Source organism: Xenopus laevis, chromosome 7S, assembly GCF_017654675.1.
Source record: "Xenopus laevis strain J_2021 chromosome 7S, Xenopus_laevis_v10.1, whole genome shotgun sequence".
Taxonomy (NCBI): domain Eukaryota; kingdom Metazoa; phylum Chordata; class Amphibia; order Anura; family Pipidae; genus Xenopus; species Xenopus laevis.
The window spans coordinates 70,117,745-70,141,134 of NC_054384.1; the positions used below are offsets into that span (position 1 = coordinate 70,117,745).

The window sequence follows — 23,390 nt, forward strand, 5'->3', positions numbered from 1 at the left end:
ACCATCTGATCCTTTAAACGCTAAACTTGTTTAAATTTAACAGCGAATGATGTTGAGCTGTAAAAAGAAATATAGTAACATTTAAAGGAGAAGGAAAGCTACGGAGGCATTCTATTGCCAATAGATTAGCTGCAATAGTGCAAGCTAGAATGCTATATTTATTCTGTAGAATGTTTTACCATACCTGAGTAAAAAGCTCTAGAAACTCTCTGTTTGTTTAGGATAGGAGCTGCACTATTAATGTGGTGTGACATCACTTCCTGCCTGAGTCTCTCCCTGCTCTGGGCTCAGATTACAGTAGAGAAGGGAGGGGCGGGGGAAGAGGAGCAAACTGAGCATGCTCTTGCCCAGGGCAATGAGGTTTAAGCTGAAGGCAGGAAGTCTGATACAGAAGCCCATGAGTACACAATAGAAGGAAAGAAATGCTGTGTTTCTTTTGACAGGGGACTCAGAGCAGCACTACTTTGGGGGTTTACTGGTATATGTAGATGGACCTTTCTGATAAGGCTTTACTTAGTTTTAACCTTTCCTTCTCCTTTAAAGGGATGTGTTGTTTTGTTTTCCCTGAAAATGAAAAGGATTCTCAACCTACATGTATTTACATAACATGACATGGGCCATTATTGTTCGTATTGGAATACAGTGTGACTTCTTCTTAAAAACAAGACTGCAAGTAGCAAATATGAAATGGCCCCCAATAATCAAATCTACTGCAGGAGTGCAGTAACGGGTAAAGTTTCTGCAGTTCTGTAAACTAGAAACAGAAAACTGATTAGACGGTTGCTTCCAAACAGGGGACTAGTACATACAACCTGCTAATTGGATGCTATGTGTAACTAGAACTGCAGCAGATTTTCACCTGTTATTACATTAGCCACCATGGGAAAGATAATGCCTTTGCAGTGAACGTAACTTCCCTCCCAATTTACACCTCTGGCCCTCCTAGTGATTTTGTGTTAATGGTTAAAGGTAAAGGCTGTGCCAGGGAGGCATTTGTCTGCTTTGGCAAAGGTTAACACTGATAGCTTTGGAGTGTCTTTTAATAGAAACACTAAGGATATCCACTCAAGCCTGTGGCATGTGGCTGGAAATCTGCATGGTAGACCTGCTTCCTGAGCACATTCCAGTGTTTACAAGTCTGAGATGCCCTCTTGAAAAAATTCTATCCGATTTCCCAGTCCTCTGTAGGTTATGACACACCTGACTTCACAATGGATTATGGCTCATGTGAATTCCTGTACAACCTCGTGATACATAACTCTCTGCCTCTGTGCTCTCTGCTGTACTTTTAAGCAAATAATAAATACACATTAGTCCCTACACCTTGATCTGTCTGTCTGTCTCTTTCTTCTATTATTATTATTATTCACTGGAAAAGAACACCAGGATCACTCAGCTGTGGCATAGCTTAAAAATCTGTACTTATTCTGCAAACACAATAATGGCACTTCCTCACCACCCCAAAATTATTCATCTAAATGCTATGCTCCCCAAATATGTTTCTGTCATTCCTGCCATGATCCACATGCATTATCATTTCTAGACTGTCCTAGAATTACCCTTCCACAAACAAAATTCTATTTTATCCTCCTGAAGGCTGATGTATTTTACTGTGAGCTCTTTGGGGCAGTAGCCTCCTTCCTTTTGATTCACTTGATGGCTGTCATTTAAATGTGATATTTTTCCATACCATGCACATGCCTTGCTAATACCTCATCTATTCATCTGTATTCCTTGTTTTTCCACATTTCCACCAATGACTGACATTTTACCACCCTCCTGGCTTGGAGTTATGTATTTATTATCATACTTTCTGAAAAATATGCACCGCTACTCGGTTCCCTGTTACTGTTCTTTCTTTGCTTCCAAAGCACGTCTTTAACTTGTTTTTTTTTTAATCCTATTCATTTATTCAAAATTACATCTGCATTCTCTATCATGGTCTTCTGTTATTATGCTTGTGCTCACGCTACAAAGACAGTCCTGTTACAACAGCCAACCTAAAACCACCACTATTATTCTTGTACACAGCCATAAAAACATCTCTGTTCCTGATCTTCCAAACCCTGGGGCCCTCTCTGGTATTTCTTTGTTAATGTAGATCTCTGAATCTTCTGCTGTAAAGTACGCTCTATTATTATTATAATGATTCATACTCGTAAATTTGTCATGCCCAGCAGAATATCTGTTGGGTGTATGTTTCACTATAGGAAATAACGAGAAATGTTAGTGTGGGAAATTGCTCACCAAAAAGAAAATATAAAATATTTTATAAATCTTATTGCTAGGATGAGATAGTCTGACAGAATTTTCAAACGTGTCTGGATGGGACTGAGTCGGCAACTTTTATCAGCCCTTGTATGATCTTGTATTGGAAGATTGTACCCAGAAAGTTACATATAGTTGGAAATGTCTGTATAATAAAAATAATGTAATTTATGTGATCTATATATTTTATAAGAAGTAAGTGCACTCAAGGTCCACTAGTTCCAGTGTCGGACTGGGGTACCTGGGGCCCACCAGAGAACCTCAGCTCAAGGGCCCACCAAATGTATAACTCAACTAACAGACCCCCACCCTTGGCCTAGGTGCTTTCCCCCAACTTGCCAAAGTATTTTTAAAATTCTGGCCTACCTTCCCACTGCTTATGTATCTGATCCACATTTTCTTTTACTCTATTCTCTAGATTTGTTTTCTTCTCAGTTTTCACTCTTTTCCTGTCAGCTTCTCTGTGTCTCTCCTTGCCTCCTTTCTGAGCTTTATTGCTACAAGCTTGTTCCTCATTCCTCTTGTGAATTTCATGAGGTGCCTTCCCTTATAATTTTTTTCATGTAATGTTGTTTCTTTCCCCAGTTTGTACGGTGGCATGCTTTTATTTTCACATATGTCCCATGTCTCCATTCCTATTCATCTCGCCATATCTGCCATTTTTTCTTTGGTCTTTTCTCCCCATGTGCCATGTGCTCCTTACTCCATTCCCCCCCACACACACATACCAATCTTTCCCCTTCTGTCCATTCTGCTCCTGTAATCTGTATTACTAGTCCCACCTGCCAGTCTCTTCTTCCAATCTCCCCCAAATGTTCCTTTCGTTTCTCCTTTACAGTTCCAGCAGTTATCCCATGTTGTAGCCAGAACATTCAGCTAGCTCATAGAACCATTTTGACCGTACCTTCCCTCAGGACGAGCGCCTGATTTGATGCAGGCTAATGTGCACCTGATATGACCAGCCTTAGATCAAGCAAAGAAAGCATTCACAGGCAGAGTTTACTTTACGGGGTGCAAGGAGGGCACAAGTGAATTTTGTGCATGCACATACATTTTAACCAAGCCGTGCACATCTAACAATGGAGATGTAGATGAGTTTTCATCTGATAAAGTCTGATGAACTTTTGTTTCTCTTTTACACACATTTGATGTTGGTTGTAATTGAAAATGGTCCAACTTTATCAGATGTTGTAGCATGTCTCACAATCTGATGTGGTTTCATGGCAAGAATATGTGGGACATGTATGCTCCACCAAAGGTTTTAAAAAAAATTTTCGTACAATATTTGTGTGTATGGTGGGAAAAGAGCCGACCAAGATCGGAAGAAGACTTGGATATCAGTCGGCTCGTCGATCGGGCTGGACGAAAAATTTAGATCGGGTGCCTTTGAAGGCAACCAAACATCGGCCATTGTTAGTGCTGAATCGTCAGATACAGGTAGAATTCTATTGTTTCTACCTGTATAGCTGACGAATTAGCTCTACACGTGTGTATTGAAACGAACAATCTTTCTCTTCCAATAAAGATCGTAATTGTTACGTCTATGGCCATCTTTTCTTTCATCTATGGTCAGACCAGGCTGTATTTCAGCTAGTGGATGAATGCAGGATGAGAAATATCCTGATTGCTCACTGCTGCGCCAGCTTGGTTGCAGACGCATAGTGCAAACTTTATCATGAAAATGCATACTCACATACCCATGGGAAAAAATTAAAAGTTTTTAATTGGTGTAGCAATGATTAAAGTGTCTGTGAAATATGCAGGTATCCGTTATCTGGAAAACCATTATCCAGAAATCTTTGAATTCCGGGAAGGCCATCTCCCATAGATTCCATTTAAATCAAATAATTAAAATTTTACCTTGTACCAGATTCAAACTAAGATATAATTAATCCTAATTGGAGGCAAAACAATCCTGTTGGGTTTAAATAATGTTTAAATGATTTGTTAGTAGACTTAAGGTATAAAGATCCAAATTATGGAAAGATCCCTTTTTCGGAAACCCCCAGGTCCTGAGCATTCTGAATAACAGGTCCCATACCTGTATATGAATTGTATTGTATTTACTTGAATGGGAAGCTCCTTTTAGAAGGAAATGCATTTTGATCACTGTGGGCATCTTTGAGAGAAGTGCTACAGTCAAAAACTATATGCCACTAGTGTGACTCATGTACTAAATTTGTATGAACTAAACACTATGCAGAATGTCATGGTGGTAATGTAAAATAACTATGTTTTTTTAATATTATAGATAACAGACACTCTCTGCTATTCATTCCAGGATTATTTGAAAACAGAATACCCTGCACAGACAGAAATACAGGACACAATGAAAGCAATGAGTCGAGATGTGAGCAGCCCTTGCAGAAAAACGCACACAGTTATTCAGGTACAGATTCATCGCACCTCAAATATTTGTGTATATATATATATATATATATATATATATATATATATATATATATATGCAACAGCACTCACGCCCAACTTCTCAATGTGCAATGCACGTCCCCAGAGGTGAGGTGTCCGGCAAATCCTCAATATATAATAGAAGTAACAGACAGCTCTCGCATCTTGGGACAGGGGAATCATAACTAATGAGGGGATATTATACTTGTCTCTCACAATATATTGTGTATGTCATAATATGCTCCTGTGACAAGATACTGTATATGTTGGGAAGACGGTACGAAAGGTGAAATCACGAATCTCTCAACATAGATCCACAATAAATATGGGTAATATGATGCTACCTCTTTCTAGACATTTTAAAGAGAAGGGACATACAGCTGAACAGTTGCGATTTATTGTATTGGAGACGGTACCCCCATTGAAGAGAGGAGGGGACCAGGAGTTGAGATTAAAACAAAGGGAAGTTTAGTGGAATAATAAATTGAGTTCACTCCACCCACATGGTCTAAATAAAGATTATAATCTCTATCTGTTTTGTAACATGTAAGTGGTAATAAAGTTAGGTAAAAAAAATTTGTATAGATGTTATTAATGCGATGTTATATGCATCTGTTTATTTTATACAGTGTACATGGCGAGAACCCTGTATTTGGTATTTGAAAGTACTCTAGTAACTTCCTTTGATGGACTATAAAAACCTTTATGGACTTTGCTGTCTTAAAACCCTTGTTCACATGGCTTGAGAAAGAGCCTTGTTAGGCTCAAATAATCGCTGTTAATGTGCACATAGATGGTGATATATTTGTTTCATAACATTTAATATAATCTTTTGCAATAAGATGCAAATGCTGTCTGTTACATCTATATATATATAGACAATGTTGACAGCCATGTTTAATGTATACACATTCTGGCAAGTGAGTAAAATGAGTGAAGAAAAACTGCATCTGTGAAAATAAGTCAATAGCATATCTGTTTCTGGAGAGCACAATAACCTTATTGAAATTTGTGACAAATCCATTTAGGTGTCTTATGTAGCTAACTTTAGTAAATACACAGCAAGGGGCCCATTTACTTTGTTCGAGTGAAGGAATAGAATAAAAAAAACTTTGGATATTCGAAGTCAAAGTATTTCAATTCTGCAGTCGAATATCGAGGGTTAATTAACCCACGATATTCGACCATAAGTAAATTTGCCCCTTAGTGTTCATCAGGCAAACATGAGTTATGGCATATGGGTTTTTGCTTAAAAACTAAAAAAAAATGGTTTCTTACTGGAATCTGTACAGTTGCTTTCTCTTCATAATTTGCAACATACTTTTTTTACTCACAAACAGAGCACACCATTGGATCTCATAGATACAGGAAAGGGTCTAAAGGTGCAGACAGAAAAACCTCATCTTGTCAGCCTGGGAAGCGGAAGGCTGAGCACTGCAATCACCCTACTACCACTAGAGGAAGGTACTTGTGTGTGTGGGAGGGAGGTCAATATGTTTGAAGTGTATATGCCAACTTCACAGACACTGTTTAAAGGATAAGTAAACCTTTAAAATAAGTCAATGTAAAATTACTGAGAGTGCTATTCTAAGCTCTTTTGTAATTTACATTCATTATTTACTTTCTTTTTATACCAAGATATTAAAGGGATACTGTCATGGGAAAAAACATTTTTTTCAAAATGAATCAGTTAATAGTGCAGCTCCAGCAGAATTCTGCACTGAAATCCATTTCTCAAAAGAGCAAACAGATTTTTTTATATTCAGTTTTGAAATCTGACATGGGGCTAGACATATTGTCAATTTCCCAGCTGCCCCAAGTCATGTGACTTGTGCTCTGATAAACTTCAATCACTCTTTACTGCTGTACTGCAAGTTGGAGTATCACCTCCCTCCCTTCCCCCCCCCCCAGCAGCCAAACAAAAGAACAATGGGAAGGTCACCAGATAGCAGCTCCCTAACACAAGATAACAGCTGCCTGGTAGATCTAAGAACAGCACTCAATAGTAAAAACCCATGTCCCACTGAGACACTTCAGTCACATTGAGAAGGAAAAACAGCAGCCTGCCAGAAAGCATTTCTCTCCTAAAGTGCAGGCACAAGTCACATGACTGGGGACAGCTGGGAAATTGACAAAATGTCTAGCCCCATGTCAGATTTCAAAATTGAATATAAAAAAATCTGTTTGCTCTTTTGAGAAATGGATTTCAGTGCAGAATTCTGCTGGAGTAGCACTATTAACTGGTGTGTTTTGAAAAAAACATGTTTTCTGATGACAGGATCCCTTTAAGGGATACATGTGCTGTTAATATGAATTAATTTTGTTCCATCAGCGCCACCTGCTGGTTAGTTTCTGAGCAATCTGACCAATCTGACCAATAGTCAAGGAAGTTGTCAGGAGAAAGAAAGAGGCTGCTCTGATGTTCTTCTGCTTGGGAAAACAATTAGAAACCTTTCTCAAATCTTTCCTAAGCAGAAGAATGGCAGAACAGCCTCTTTCTTTCTCTTGATACCTTCCTTGACTGCTTGGTGGTCAGACAGGTCAGAAACTGACCAGCAGGTGGCGCTGTTGGAACAAAATTCATTCCTATTAACAGCACATGTATCCCTTAATATCTTGGAATAAAAAGAAAATAAATAATGAATGTTAATTGCAAAAGTTTTTAGAATGGCACCCTCGTCAATTTTACATTCACGTATTTTAAACATTTACTTATCCTTTAAGAAGTAACCTGTTTTAGGGTGAAGACATACAGAGCTACTAGTAGCAACTATTAGTAGCATCTACTTGTCATGGCTACAAAATAGACAATAGTATTAATTGGCTTTACTAAGACACTACGTGTTTTTTTAGCAATTCTCAGTATTGTCTATGGCAAGGTTTTTGTAGCCACAAAAAGTAGCTGTTACTAGCAGCTATGTGTGTCTACACCCTTAGGGTAGTGGCCCTAGGTATTTCGCCCATGATTTTGTTGATGTGGCTGCAGGCAACAAATCTCACGAAAATGCCTCTCCATTGCCGGTAATTGAAGTCACTGGCAGTATGTCCAATGTATCACTAAATCGTCTGAACTTGCCTCCGGAGGAAACAGGTGATTTACCAAAACGTTGGACATACTGCCAGTGATTTCAGTTAGCAGCTATGAAGAGGCATTTCCGAGAGATTTGTTGCCCGCAGCCGCGTCAAAAAAATCACGGGCAACAAAGCTTCCCGTGTGCAACTACCCTAAGAAGCACAGCGTGATGAATATCTACTTTCTGAGATTGTACATAGCACCATCAAGTGATTGCTCCTTCTATTAAGCTAGTTAACATTCTATTCTGCATTCCATCCATCTATATATGGCTTCAGCAATAGGATCTCTGAATTCATAATGAACTTAGTATACCTCCATATTTTTAATTACCACCAGAAACATTATTTATTCTACTTTCTATTAAATATATCAATATATAATATTGGTGGAAAAAAAACACTGCTGTGCTTTAAATGACACCCCCTCCATGTTCGAACAACCCTGCCATTGCCTTGTCTTTAAATATCACATATACCTGCACTGAGACTATATATTTATGCTTCCATAAGTTGCACCTATTTTGTTTAGTATGACATTCATTTTCTACCTAAGGGAGGACAACCCTGGGTCATGCATCTAAGGACATCACCCTACAGGGACCTGGCATTGCTGCAGAACATTGCTACATTGAAAACATCAGAGGAAACCTCATTCTGTATCCATGTGGAAACCCTTGTGCCATTGATGGACTGCCCATCACCAAACCCACACGCCTGACACAAGGTAAGATTCTTCAAAGTACTTGGAAAAACATTTAATCTGCAAGCGCTTTCTTAAAGTTTTGAAAGGAATCATATTAAGGCCAAAATAGCCACTTTCTCACTGTTTTACTGTCTGCTATACTGGAGCAGTCCTGGACTCTTTTCTCACTCATTATAGCAGTCTAATTTTTCAGGTTCTTATGTGTGCAGTTTGTGCTAAATTCTTTGTTGTCGTATGGGTATAGAATTGCTAGTACTGGATGGTTAGCTAAATGTAGCTGCAAGTCAGGGGTGCTGCTGCCATGAGCCGGGTTGAGAACCTCGCCCCATTCAGCAGTAGCCCACAAGTTGCCAGGGGCAGCAAAAAAGCCTTTCCTGTTAACTTTAAAGGGGAAATAATTATTGCAAATCCTATTTTATCACGTTAGTCAAGCAAAATAAACTTCAATTACAATATATAAATAATTTGAATCTTGTTTCCTTTGGTCTGGGAATTCATAATTATAGCAAGCAGGCTGGAGCCATTTTGTGGCCACTTTTATTAAGGCAAGTCATGCATCATCTCAAAATCTTGTTTGTGTACAAGAATGGGAGACCTGATGTCCATAACCATGCATTGGCGAGAGAGGGGGAATGTGGGAAGTGCAGTGAGATCAAGTAAGTGCTGAATGAAAATGAAAGTAATTGCCTGCCCCGCCTCTATGCCTAAGGCATAGAGGAGGGGCAGGCAATATTTGATTGACAGCTGTAATACTTTTTATAAAAAAAAAAGAATTTGGATTTTATGTGTAATTTGAAAAGGACTTTTATTATACAGCTTTTTATATCTGGGTGAGGTCTGCTTTAAGAGCCTAAATAGATTTTTAAATCAGAATTTCGGCTCTGCTAGTGCAAAGAGCGTTCTCTGCACTTGCGATGTTGCCCCCCTACACCCGCTCTGGTACTCAAAATGGTATGTGCCGGGTGCGAGGGGGGAGCTGCGTCAGAAAGACTGGCTCAGGGTAGCAAGACCCAGAAACTCCCCTGCTGCAGGTCATGCTGGTGGAGCATTTTGCTCTACTTGTCTCAAATTCCAACTCCTTTCCTCTGCCCCAGTTTTGATTGCATCAATTCCATGTGTATGATAATATTATTTACATGATTCAGAGCAAAGTGCCAGGTTGTGGGTCCAATTGGAGGTTCCCTGGGTTTTGGTTGCTTTGCATGGCAAACACCATAATTTCTTGCAGTTATAGTGCCTGTTTGTGTCTGCATGTTTGCATTCATTCTAGTTGCTGGAATTCATTCAGTCAGCCAGTAAGCTGTATAATGTTGAGAGCATGCACAAAGCAGAGTTAGCAACCCATCTTGCTCTTATTTGCTCCTAAATCATGAATTTGAATAGGAAAATAGGAATTCACATTGCATAGATTTGAAACAAATAGGTATGCACCTAAATGCAAAAAGGAAACAAGCTAATTCCTGTATTTTTTTATGATTATGGTCTTTGTGCATTACCTGTATTGAATAGTTAATCTGTTTAATCACCAAGAAAGAAGCTATTTTTACAAGCCTTCATCAAAAGGAGTGATCTTTAAAGAAAAACTATACCCCCGTGATGAATAGTTTACATCATAATAAGTGGCAAAGAATATTACCAAACTGGAGTATATATTTAAGCATATATTGCCTTTTTACATTTTTCCCTTGGGCCACCATTTTATGATATTCTCTGTGCTGCCTCAGAGATCACCTGACCAGAAATAATGCAGCTCTAACTGCGATAGGAGGAAGTGTGGCAGCAGAATGCTCATGTGACCTAACATGTAGGGTTTGTTTGGTTTGTTTGTGTGCACCATGAATCATAGGATCCCAGGGGTGGCCCTTTTTTCTTAAAATGGCAATTTTCTATTTAGGAATACCCAATTGCACATACTATTAAAAAAGTATATTATTATGAAAATGGGCTATTTACATGAAGCAGGGTTTTATGTGTGAGCTGTTTTATGCAATATCTTTTTGTACAGACCTACATTGGTTGGGGGAATAGTTTTCCTTTGACTGAGATGGCTCTATTCCAGAGTAAGACTGCCAGGAGAGACACCTTCAGGCCATATGTGGTACACAAAAAAAGTAGTGGTACAGGATCTATTATCCGGAATGCTTGGGATCTGGGTTTTTTTGGATAAGGGATCTTTTCATAATTTGGATCACCATACCTGATAAAATTAGTTTTAAACAATAAACAAACCCAATAGGATTGTTTTGCCACAAATATGGATTCATGTACAAGGAACTGCTTTATTAGTACATGAAACAGAAGAAACAATTTTTACAAATATTATTATTTGCTTAAAATGGACTCTGCTTAAAAAATGTTCTGATTTATATTTTGGTGTAGGAAATAGTTTACATGGTCTAAAAAGGAAAGACTTTATCACTGGGAGTGCCAAAATCAGGTATTCCCTAGAGATGGAAAGATGCGAAGAAAAAATCTGGTGACCAGTGTACTATTGTAAGAACATCTATGTCACCATAGTTGGTACTTGGAAACTGAAAGCCATGTTTTTTTTTTTTTGCATCTTTTTGCATATAACCAGCTCAAAAAAAAATACTACAAGCAAGAGGGCGATACAATAGTACACTGTTCTGGTGCATTTTTCAACGAAGGGCAGAACTTACCTGGGAACAAATTTGCTTTCCTCAGTATTTAAGCCTTTGCTACTTTTTGAAAGTAAACTGTTGTTGAGTGTAGAGGATTGATTAACATTACTTTCTGGTAGGAATAGCTACTTAAAGGAACAGAAAAACCAAAAAATTAAAGTGTTTTAAAGTTATGAAAATATCATGTAATTTTGCCCTGCACTGGTAAAACGGGTAGGGTTGCTTCAGAAACACTACTATAGTTACTATGTAGCAATGGTGGAAACTGAAAAAAAGGCTATATGGCACAGGATAAATAGTGGATAACAGATAATACCATTATGTTCTACAGAGCTTATTGGCTATCTTCTGTGTAACCTAAGCCTTTTCCCTTTTAAAGAAGCTTATTTATATAAACAATAGTTGGGCAAAACTGCATTATATTTTTATTACTTTAAAACACTTTCATTTTTTTAATTCTACTGTTCCTTTAAGTTGCAGCTGGAGATGCTCCTTTCTATGCCTGCTTCAGTACAACTTTAACTTTGTTAGTGCTAGTGGTAGAGTTGACTGCAGCGGTGTTATTTTCTATTGGAGCAAAAACTTAGTTCCCGTGTATTATCTGTGGTTTGATCTTTCTATCATGAATAAACCAAAAATGTAACAATATTTCAAGAAAGAAAGAGTAAAGGTATGGGATCCGTTATCCAGAAACCCGTTATCCAGAAAGCTCCGCATTACAAAATGCCCGTCTCCCATAGACTCCATTACATCCAAATTTTCTCTGTAATAATAAAATAGTACCCTGTACTTGATACAAAACAAGATACAATTAATCCTTATTGGAAGCAAAACCTGCCTATAGGGTTTATTTAATGTTTACTAGATTTTCTAGTAGACTTATAGGAATGAAGATCCAAATTACAGAAAGATCCAGTGCATTCTGGATAACAGGTCCCATACCTGTAGTTGTTTTTAACAAGGTGTATGTTGAGCTTTGTCTTGCATATTCAGTTATTTAAATATTAAACAGAAGTTCATTGTACAGACTCTTTGTCTGGAACCCTAAAGGGGTTGCATATGAAAGCAAAAGCATTTGTATTACATTTTGACAAGTATTCAGTAGGTTTTTTTTACTACTGGAAGGGAAAGCATTAACATTTTCAAAAGCCTGCAGGGTAGACAGAGTGGGAGTTTCCTGGGGGGTTGGGAATGGGTCACAGACAAGCCTTGGTGGGGGGGCCAGGATGGGTCTAAACAGGATGTGGAAAGACTGACCACAGTATATCAACAGCAATGCTGGAAGTTATTTTTAACCCTTTGAGTGATATGAGACCTACATTACTTCAGCAAAAGAATAATTGTGTTTCTCATTAATGTAGTGAAGCAGAAAATCTAGCCTGGTTAGGGTGAGACAGGCTAAAAGGAGCCAAAAAGCCATTCACATGCAAAACATGCAACATAATGTCTTCTGAAAACAGAAGATATTTACTTGTCTCCGTCCATAATGTCTCCTGTGAGAGTAAGGGCTCAACTCCACGGGTGTTTTTCGTCGGAACAACATAATGCAAGAAATAACAAAAAGTGAAGTTGCAGGTAAAAACTCAATAAGACTGCTGGATGAAGACGCAGCTTTCTGAGTTTACAACCGACAGTCGTGCCGTGTTGGATGGAATGGAGTTTTTACCTGCAACTTTTCGTTCACTCCCATTTTCGTTCACTATAAGATGCCTGCAACTATCTTCATCTTGTCTCCTGCGTTATGTCATTCCGACCTCATCCAACAAAAAACGCCTGTGGTGTGGAGCCCTTAAACCAGGGGTGTCCAAACTTTTTGCAACGAGGGCCAGATTTGGTGAGGTGAAAATGTGTGGGGGCTGACATTCTTTGAACCAATTACATCATTTAACTCATTTAAACAAGGAATTGTGTAGCCATAGTAGTAGCGTCACGTCACTACGTTCCAGTACGTGTCTATTGCTAACACCTTCAGCACACAGGCAACAGTATAGACCAAGTGGCAGATTATTTCACTAATGTGCCAAAATATTATTGCTACGGCTACGCGATTCCCGATCGCACTGTGCTGGCGGGCCGCATTATTATTAATTTCATGATGAAGGCTGAGGGCCAGTGTAAATTTGAAAACGGACCGTAATTGGCCCCTTGCTGGACTTTGGACATGCCTGCCTTAAACTATCATTTGTGGTATTAAAGCAGAGCTACGTACATGGAACGAGGCAAGTTAATAGTTTCTGTTTTCATTAATGTAATGAATCTTTATTTGTATTTTGAGAATACCTTTTACCTTTCATATACCTGTCATGCAGACTCTAGTGGTTTGCTCTCAGCAGAAAAAGGGTAATATGTAATACACCAAGTTAATAAAATAAAAATTTGCAAAAGAAAGGATAAGGCGTGCCAAAAATACCTGGCAGCCCGCATCCAATGGAATTGCCACATATAAAAAACACTTAACATGCTGTTAATTCAGTCACGTGAAAAGTGCCTTCATCCGTGTTTTTGGGCTGTACTCTCCCCTAGTTACTGCCTTTAAGCAAAGAGTTTTTTTAAAGTTGCAAAAATGTTTTTGCCTGGTGACTGTTGTGTGCATACAAACTGATCCTTTATGGTGTGTTCTCCTCCCTAGATGTGCGCATTGTCGTGTTTGTGCCCCCAGCAGACCAAGGCAGGTGTGACTGTATAAAACATAAAAGCCTCCTAAATTTTCTATTGTGAATTTGTATCCTGGGGTGAAATTTGGAGTCTGTGACTGGAAATAAGTACATTATGTACTCATTTTAGTACGCTGAAAGAAAGAAAAGTGTTTTTCAGTGTAATATTCTGTATAAAATGTATTTGAATTATTTCTCTCAGCAGATTATAGTAGCCCGGTTTTTAATATTACTGATTAGCATGGATCCGACCTTCTAATTTTACCGTTTCAATATCACCCTGTATTGATGTGCATAGGTTTCTGTTGCACCCCACACACAGTAGGTGTCTTCTAGAGCTTCTGAAATATTTCTGGTATCTAGTAAAAATATTTGTAGGGCTTTAGAATGTTAGGGCATCAGCATCCACACACAGATAATAATCAGTGGCTTATTCTCTTGACTTAATTATAGTGATGTGGTCACAATATGAATAGATATTTCCCTGATTTGCCAAGCAATGCACTGCACTGATTTGGGATGATCCAGTTATTTGTCCTCTGGGCCAAAGCTCAGATCAGATCGATGTGGGCCCAGGGAGACCAATCAGGAGGAGACATCATCAACTCACTGACAGTCCTCATCTTAGAGATTGTTGAGATTTTTAACCCAATAGCTATCCGTCAACTTGGTTTGGAGGGACAGAGTCAATATCTTTTATTGACCCGTGTATGATCACCTTCATTTTTATGTTGGGGAATTATCTAATAGCTAAGGTGTCTATGGGTATTTCCAGAACCAGAGGAACCAGGTCTGTTTTAAGAGAGACAAGTCTCCCCATGGCTGTACTTAGCTTGTACAGCAGGAACATAAAACTGTTTAGCATATCTTTGAATTACATCTGAAGTTCAGTTAAATAAACATACATGTTACATAGAACTCGCGTGCAACACTGCTGGTACTTCATGGAGTCTTTGTGAAAACAGAATATGGCCAAACTTGGGGTGCATTTATCAAAGAGTGAAGTTAGAGATTAAAAGTGAAAGTTCGCCCTTTGATAAATATGCCTTTAAAAATGCCATAGAAATGAATGAAGAATGGCGGAATTTCGTTATAGCGGAATGTGGCGACCTCTAACTTCACTATTTGATAAATATACCCCTAGTTTGTGGCACTCATTATAATACATGTTGCACATACTTAGCCTTCTCTCTCTTTTTTTATCCTTTGTGTGACTCAAGTTTGACATGCTAGAAACAGTTCAGTGTGAAAATAGAAACTGTGTAAATAGATAGGCTGTGTAAAATAAAAAATGTTTCTAATATAGTTAGTTAGCCAAAAATGTAATGTATAAAGGCTGGGGTGACTGGATTTCTAACATAATAGCCAGAACACTACTTCCTGCTTTTCAGCTTTATAACTCTGAACTAGTCAGTGACTTGAAGGGGGGCCACATAGGACACAACTGTGAGTTTGTCTCTGATTGGTTACTGCATTGTAACCAGGGTAACCAGTCAGTGGAAACCATAAGACAGCTGAAAAGCAGGAAGTAGTGTTCTGGCTATTATGTTAGACACCCAGTCACTCCCGCCCTTATATATTACATTTTGGCCTAACTAACTATATTAGAAAAAAAATTAATTTTGAACAGCCTATCTATTTACGTAGTTTTTATTTTTACACTGAACAATTCCTTTAAAGCCTGCAAACTTAGTTGTTATCTGAATGAAGATGGATGCTGGCATATATCAACAGCAGCCTAGGGCCAGAGTGTCTGCTATATAAAGTTTCACACAGTCCTCCTACTCCAAGTACACTATGCATCAAGTATTGTGTTCCCTCAGGGTATTCATTGTATGCATGCACATGCAGTAACTTACAGCCTGATGCAACACCCTAGAAGTAATGGAGATGTAGAGATAATTACTTAGCTCATTATTGTTTTGATTATGCTCATACATGGCAGAAAATAAAATGTGACACTTTTCAGTTTCAGAATTTCCACTCTTTTGTTATTATAAAAAAATAGGCATTTTTGTAAATTAAAATAATAGGGAAAATTTGCAAGTTCACAAGCCCTAGTAATTGAATAAATGTTTAAAAGGATGTATATTGTCCTTTAATTACATTTTCTTTAGACTGTTGTCCATACCTTAATACAATCCATTTCCAGTATACTAGACAACACCATTTCTCCGTTCCCATTCACTAAAATACCTTATTTAATGGTTAGGCCATTATTTCCAGTACTAACACTCCTACACTGTTGTTGGTGCTGCTCATTTTGTTTACAGATCCTGGTCATTTCAGTTTTAATGTGACTGATTACACTTCTACAGAGATACAGCTGACACTTCTGGTCTAGTAACTAGTACACATGTGAGTGACTTTATCAGATACCATTTTAGGGATTTTAAGTTTCAATTTTTTGATAGTCTCAATAAAAAAATTAATATAGAGCATTTTCCAAACCAGTCCTGTGTCTGCTTTATAACTGTGTAAGAAATGTTTTGTCCTATTTTTGTCCCACATTTGACAAGTGTTTTTTTCAGAGGGAGAGAGGGTTGTTTCTATTTGTAGGACAAAATTCAGATACAGCTAAATTCACCACATGCTGGATTGTTCCCCGGTGTCTTTCTATTACCACTCCCCAGAATGCAGCAGGATCAATAGCAAGTTTGGAACAAAAGGTTTGACAATGTATCAAATGTAAATGTTTTGTCCTTCGGTATATATTCTTGTGAGACACATATTCATTCAATGAACACTGCTGCCAGGTTTATACACCTCCGCAACGCTCCTCCTCTGCCATGCCACTCTGCCAATCCCTGCACTAGATTCTGCTACCTTTCAGAATACAATTCAAATTAATGACCTGAAATTCAAAGCACTTCATAACTCTCCCTACATCTCAGAACTCATCTCTATATACTCACCTAACTGCTTACTATGCTCCTCTTCTGACCTGCTCCTCAAATCTTCTCTCGTTACCGTCTAGAATCAGAAATTATTTACTTGTCTCATGCCAGCACTGCCTTAATACCAAAATAAGTGGGAGTTTTGATTCTCCCATAAAGCATCATGGGCGGAGACATGCAAATCACTCGTATATATTCAAACTTGCAGACAGCCTGTTTTGATCTTGTTAGATCTCATCAGTGCAAGATATCGGAATATGGCTTCTGAGGAGTAGGACTTGCAGAGTAAGAAATGGGAAACCGAACCTGGTTAGGGTGAGAAGTAGGGATGCACCGAATCCAGGATTCGGTTCGGGATTCGCCCAGGATTCGGCCTTTTCCGAATTCTAATTTGCATATGAAAATTAGGGGCGTGGAGGGAAATTGTGTGACTTTTTGTCACAAAACAAGGAAATAAATGTTTTTTCCCTTTCCCACACCTAATTTGCATATGCAAATTAGGGTCGAATTTGGTTCGGTATTCAGCCGAATCTTTCGCGAAGGATTCGGGGGTTCGGCCGAATCCAAAATAGTGGATTCGGTGCATCCCTAGTGAGAAGGGCTAAACGGAGCCAAAAAGCCCTTCACTAGCAATTTACATGCAAGTATTTACTTGTCTCATGCCATACACACAGCACTGCCTAGATACCAAAATAAGAGTTTTGATTCTCCCATAAGGCATCATGGGCGGAGACATGCAAATCACTCCTTTATGTCCCTTTGGGCAACTATACATCCAGAACCACTGGTTTATAGCACAGATACAGGCTAATGGTTCAGAGCCATATATCCAAACTTGTAGACAGCCTGTTTCTACGGAACGCATTTTAGGACATCTTGCAGCAAATACATCTCCTACATGCAATGTCCTATGCCTTCGGAATGGCGCATCAGTTGCTTTTACCGTCATTCATCGTCCAAATCTGCAATCACACCTCCTTCCTCTACCCTTTAATTCTGATCTTGCCCACTCCCATACCTTGTGTCTTATTCCCTTCCCTTTAGATTGTAAGCCCTTTTGCACAGGGCCTTCCTCACCGTTTGTGCCTGTATTGGTTGTGATGTATGTAACTTCTTATGTTCTACGTATGTAATTCATGTGATTTAGCTGTATAAACACATTTACTTTACAGCGCTGCGAAATGTGTTGGCGCTCTATAAATACGTTAACAATAATAATAATAATAATAATATTCTTATTCATCTTTTCACGCTACATACTACAGGTATGGGACCTGTTTTCCAGAATGTTCGGGACCTGGGATTTTCCAGATAAGGGGTCTTTCCATAATTTATAAAATAATGTGAGGATAGGTACACACACACACAGAGCCAACTCATAAAATAACTTTGCACATAAGACCTGGTTGTGTGTAAAAAAAAAAAATCCAGTTAAACCCCTTATCCAGAAAATTAAAGCCAACAGGATTGTTTTGCCTCCAATAAGGATTAATTATGTATTAGTTGGGACCAAGTACAAGGTACTGTTTTATTATTACAGATAGAAAGGAACTTATATTTAAAAAATGTAATTATTTGATTAAAATTAAGTACTGTAAATGGGAGATGGCCATCCCATACCTGTATTATATTTATATTGGCCTCTGCTAAAGAATGTGCTATAATCTAGAGAATGTATTATGATGTATAATGCAACTACAGCTCTTAGCATAAACTGATATACGTTAGCTGTTGGGGGTTGGTGGAAATCAAGAACAGCTGGAGGGTCACAGACTGGGTGTTTGAATCCATATTAACATGAGTGACTTGAGTTGGCCACGTTTGAAAGGAAAATCTGCTTTGAAGGGTCATTTTAAAAGTTGCTTGTTTGAGGGTGAAAAATTGCCTGTTTAAAAGAAGAAAAAAATATGGAGAGTACCAGATGTGAATGGAAAGTTTTGTTTGAATATGCATGTGCAGAATGAGTTGCTATTCTCCATTCATATGAGATCCGTATGGTAAGAAAGATAGGATCAGAAAATATGAGTAGCTTTTTCTATGAAGAACACATGATATGAAATCAGACAGTAACTACTCTAGAATATGTCACTATGTTTGCTCTCACCCACTGAATAAGGCTATTGATTTAAAATGTTATATTACAATATATGGGATTTTATCCTTTTTGCATAAAACATTAAATTGAGAAATATTAGAAGAAACCAGTATGTATTAATATTCCCACACTAATCAAGAAGTAAGCAGGGTCGGACTGGGAGTAAAAAGCAGTCCTGGGAAAAAAATAAAAGCAGTCCACATACAGGTATGGGATCTGTTCTCTGAAAACCCATCATTCAAAAAGTTCTGAATTATGGAAAGGCCGTCTCCCATAGACTATTATAATCAAATAATACAAATTTTAAAAAAGTATTTCCTTTTTCTCTGTAATAATAAAACAGTACCCTGTACTTGGTCCTAATTAATCCTTATTGGAAGCAACATCAGCTTATTGGTAAAGAAAAAATTGGTAGTCAGGGCCCCCTCAATTAAGTCAAGGTCCCACATACAGTAAAAGGAAAAATTGGTGGCCAGCCCCCCCCCCCAAGTTAAAACAAACATTGGTGCCCAAAGTCCTTAAGTTGAAACCAGAAGCATTGGTGGCCTCCCCCCCCCCCAAAGATAAAAAAAACAAACATTGGTGGCCAGAGTCCTCCATTAAAATATAAAAAAGAATAGTGTTGGGGCTTTCCCCCTATAAAAGTTAAAAACAACACTGTGGCAAGGATTTTTTTAAAAAAAAGAAGATGTTTGCTGTTCAGTGGAAACTTACTTTTAAAATTTGGCAGGTGGTCTTCTTCCTTAAAGGTGACAGCAGATTCTTCTTTCTCCTCCGAGGCTTTAGCTCTTTTCGGCTGCTTCAGCTCCCATTCGGCTTTGGTTCCCATTCAGCTTTGGTTTCCATTCGGCTTTGGCTCTCTTTGGCCCCCATTCGGCTTTGGCTCCCTTTTGGCTTTGGCCTCATTCGGCTTTGGTTCCCATTTGGCTTTGGTTCCATTCGGCTTTGGCTCCCTTTTGACTTTGGCTCCCATTCAGCTTTGTCCACATTCGGCTTTGATTTCCATTCGGCTTTGGTTCCCATTCGGCTGTGGCTCCCATTCGCTTTGGTTCCCATTCAGCTTTGGTTCCCATTCGGCTTTGGTTCCCATTTGACTTTAGCTCCCTTTTGGCTTTGGCCCCCATTCGGCTTTGGCTTTCACTTGGCTTTGACTCCCATTTGGCTTCTTTACTTCGCCCAATTAACCCGTGGCTCCCTTTTGGATTTGGCCTCATTCGGCTTTGGTTCCCATTTCGCTTTTGTTCCCATTCGGCTTTGGTTCCATTCGCTTTTGGCCTCCATTCGGCGTTGGCTCCCATTCGCCTTTGACTCCATTTTGACTTTGATTCCCATTCGGCTTTGATTCCCATTCGGCTCTGGCCCCCATTCAGCTTTGGTTCCAATTCAGCTTTGGTTCCCATTCAGCTTTGGTTCCCATTCAGCTTTGGTTCCCATTCAGCTTTGGCTCCCATTTGGTGTTTGCTCTCACTTGGCTTTGGTTCCCATTCGGCTTTGGTTCCCATTTGACTTTAGCTCCCTTTTGGCTTTGGCCCCCATTCGGCTTCGGCTCCCACTTGGCTTTGACTTCCATTTGGCTTCTTTACTTTGCCCACTTAACCCTTGGCTCCCTTTTGGCTTTGGCCTCATTCTGCATTGGTTCCCATTTGGCTTTTGTTCCCATTCAGCTCTGGTTCCATTCGCTTTTGGCCTCCATTCGGCTTTGGCTCCCATTCGCCTTTGGCTCCATTTTGACTTTGGCTCCCATTCAGCTTTGGCCACATTCGGCTTTGATTCCCATTCGCCTTTGGTTCCCATTCGGCTGTGGCCCCCGTTCACTTTGGTTCCCATTCGGCTTTTGCTCCCAATTCGGCTTTTGCTCCCATTTGGTGTTTGCTCTCACTCGGCGTTTGCTCTCACTCGGCTTTGGTTCCCATTCGACTTTAGCTCCCTCTTGGCTTCGACTCCCATTTGGCTTCTTTACTTCTCCTTCCCACTTAACCCTAAATTGACTAGCCCACCGGGAATTTCCCCGAGCGGCCAGATGGCCAGTCCAGGCCTGGAAATAAACAAGCAATCATAGCAAAAGTTGCTGTTGTTTCTAATGCAGAGGTTCCCAAACTGTAAGGCTGTCCCACTTAGAGAAATCTTAAATGGTAGGTGAGTTGGAGGCAGCTGAAGGCTCAGTTAGATAAAATTTAAATTCCTGCGACAGAACCTGCACTAAATACAAATGCACTTGCAGAGCATAAAGTGGGCTCAGCCATTTCCTTCTTACTTTTGCCTTCAGATGAACACTTTTAGTTTTTTGATGTTGTCAGTGTTTTGTGTTATTTTAGGTGTTACTTTTTTAAAGGCTGATGCAAGGGCTGAGTGTGATTTAGTTCTTCTTTATACCTTTGCAGAAATATGATTAGCAACTAAAATACAAACCACATCAAGTTCTGGTAAGTGATGCCAAGTGAGCAAGCCAAATTAATTCAAAAGCCTATCATACAGGATTATACCAAGAAATGGCGCAGATGAATCAGTGCTGACAAACATTTGATTTAGCTATTAGCTTTAATTTAGCATCTGTTGTTCCACTTTTGTTACTGTGCCATCTTAAAGGGGTGGTTTACCTTTAAGTTAACATTGTTATAGAATGGCCAATTCTTAGCAACTTTTAAATTGGTCTTGATTTTTTATTTTGTATAGTATTTAAATTATCTGCATTCATTTTCTCATGCTTTCCAGCTTTCAAATGGGGGTCACTGACCCTGGCAGCTAAAAAGAAAATAGTGTTATTGTTACTTTTCATTATTTATCTTTCTATTCAGACCCTCTCCTATTTATATTCCAATCTCTTATTCAAACACATATGTTGTTGCTAAGGTAATTTGGACCCTAGCAACCAGATTGCTGAAATTGCAAACTGGAGAGCTGCTGAATAAAAAGCTAAATAACTCAAAAACAACAAATAATACAAAATGAAGACCAATTGCAAATTGTCTCAAAATATCACTCTCTACCTCGTAGTAAAAGTTAATTTTAAGGTGAACAACCCCTTTAAAAGAATCTTTAAGTGCAAAAGTGTTTAATTAAACGTAAAAAACTTTATACGTTGAGATGGTAGTTGTTCTGGAGTTCCTTTAATGTTATTGCACCTGCACACACAACTGATGGCTTATACCTACTGATCCCTTTTGGCAGAAGTTACACATTTGCAACAAATGAATAAGAAAAACCTGCATGTGCACATTGTTGGTCGAATTTCTGTAATGTTGGTCGAATTTCTGTAATGATGCTGGAATCATGGGGAAACACTGCCTTATATGTAAAACAATGTTGATTTGCATCCATTTTAGCACATTGCACTTGTATTTGTGAATCAGCTATGGGATGAAGACTTGCTTTTTGGGGGTATTACCTGTAGCTATGGCGTCCAGTTGCTAAAGTATTTTTATGGCACTTGGACTTGTGGTGCTCAGTGCACAGAGGGATATGGTTGCCGGGCTATGCGAACAAGAAAAATGCATTTGAAATATTCTGGATTTCATGTTACTATGTATAACCATCACTTAGCAAAGCTATAATTACCAGAGGGAAACTGGGAGAAAGACAGGATAGTACAAGAGAGTGGAATGAATGAAGAGAAGAAATGTGGAGAAAGATACAATAGATTAAAGGCTAAATAATAATATAGAATAATGTAGAATTATTCAGAAAGCTTATGGATGAATGAAGAGAAGAAATGTGGAGAAAGATACAATAGATTAAAGGCTAAATAATAATGTAGAATTATTCAGAAAAGCTTATGGATGTATTAAACAGGACTGAGGTGGATTAATAAAGGGTAACTTATCACTACGTAACAACTCAGTGGTACAGTGCAAGAGATATTCTTGAAATGAGAAAGCGTGAGAGAAAATTGTATAATAAGAATTTGTCTTTTGGGTTTTTATTTACCAAGGAAAGAAAGGCATTCTCTAGGCTAGCATTAAGAACATTTCAATTCATAGCCTTCACTGTTCCACACCAGAGATGGAGGTGTTTTAAGCAGGGATAGGCTGGAGAGGTATTATTGAGAAAAGAAACCCACCAAATTCCCTTTTGGTGGCGGGGGGGGGGTGAATGTTATGTGTTGGGTTGCTACAAATAGATGGCTTTTCATGGAAGAGCTCAGAAATATTAACTTATATATAGAAGTTGACCTCTGTGTGGGGAAATTAAGCTCCCCTAAAACCGTTTAGCTTCTGTTTGAAAATATTGTGAGATTAATATCATTATCATTAATAAATATTAGGGTCTTTAACAAACTTCTCTGTTTGTATGTGTATAAAACTTTATATAGCTCTGCTTTAATATGTAAACTTACTTAAATAATTAACCACATTGGGAAAATACAGTAACTGTAATACATAAAGAAGAAGTCACAGAGATATGCAGAGAATTCCCATGTTATTTCTGTACTTTATATTGAAGAGGACCCTTTCAATGTCTATAAAAATCTCTTTCTATTTTTACAGTGAAACATTTTAAACACCATGTAAAATGGTGAAAACCACTGTCCCTCTGGGAATACTGGGAGTTGTAGTCCAACCACAACTAAAGAGCCACATGTATCTTATTGCTTAATTAGTCTTTGATTACTATAACCTTTCCCTGCCTTTCCTGTATGTTTACAATGAG

General features: G+C 38.6%; 1 protein-coding gene across 13 annotated transcripts in view; it reads left to right on the top strand.

Moving 5' to 3' along the window:
* phldb1.S (pleckstrin homology-like domain, family B, member 1 S homeolog) overlaps positions 1-23,390 on the top strand; it is an 89,616-nt gene that overhangs the window by 14,649 nt on the left and 51,577 nt on the right. For 12 of the 13 annotated variants that reach the window (XM_018241985.2, XM_018241980.2, XM_018241981.2 and 9 more), the window contains exons 2-4: positions 4,550-4,657; positions 6,018-6,141; positions 8,306-8,476. In XM_018241985.2, coding sequence (XP_018097474.1) covers positions 4,598-4,657; positions 6,018-6,141; positions 8,306-8,476 — 355 coding nt within the window. In that variant the 5' untranslated portion in view covers positions 4,550-4,597. Of the gene's footprint in view, positions 1-4,519; positions 4,658-6,017; positions 6,142-8,305; positions 8,477-23,390 lie in introns of all 13 variants that reach the window. The other variant, XM_018241989.2, reaches the window with a different exon arrangement.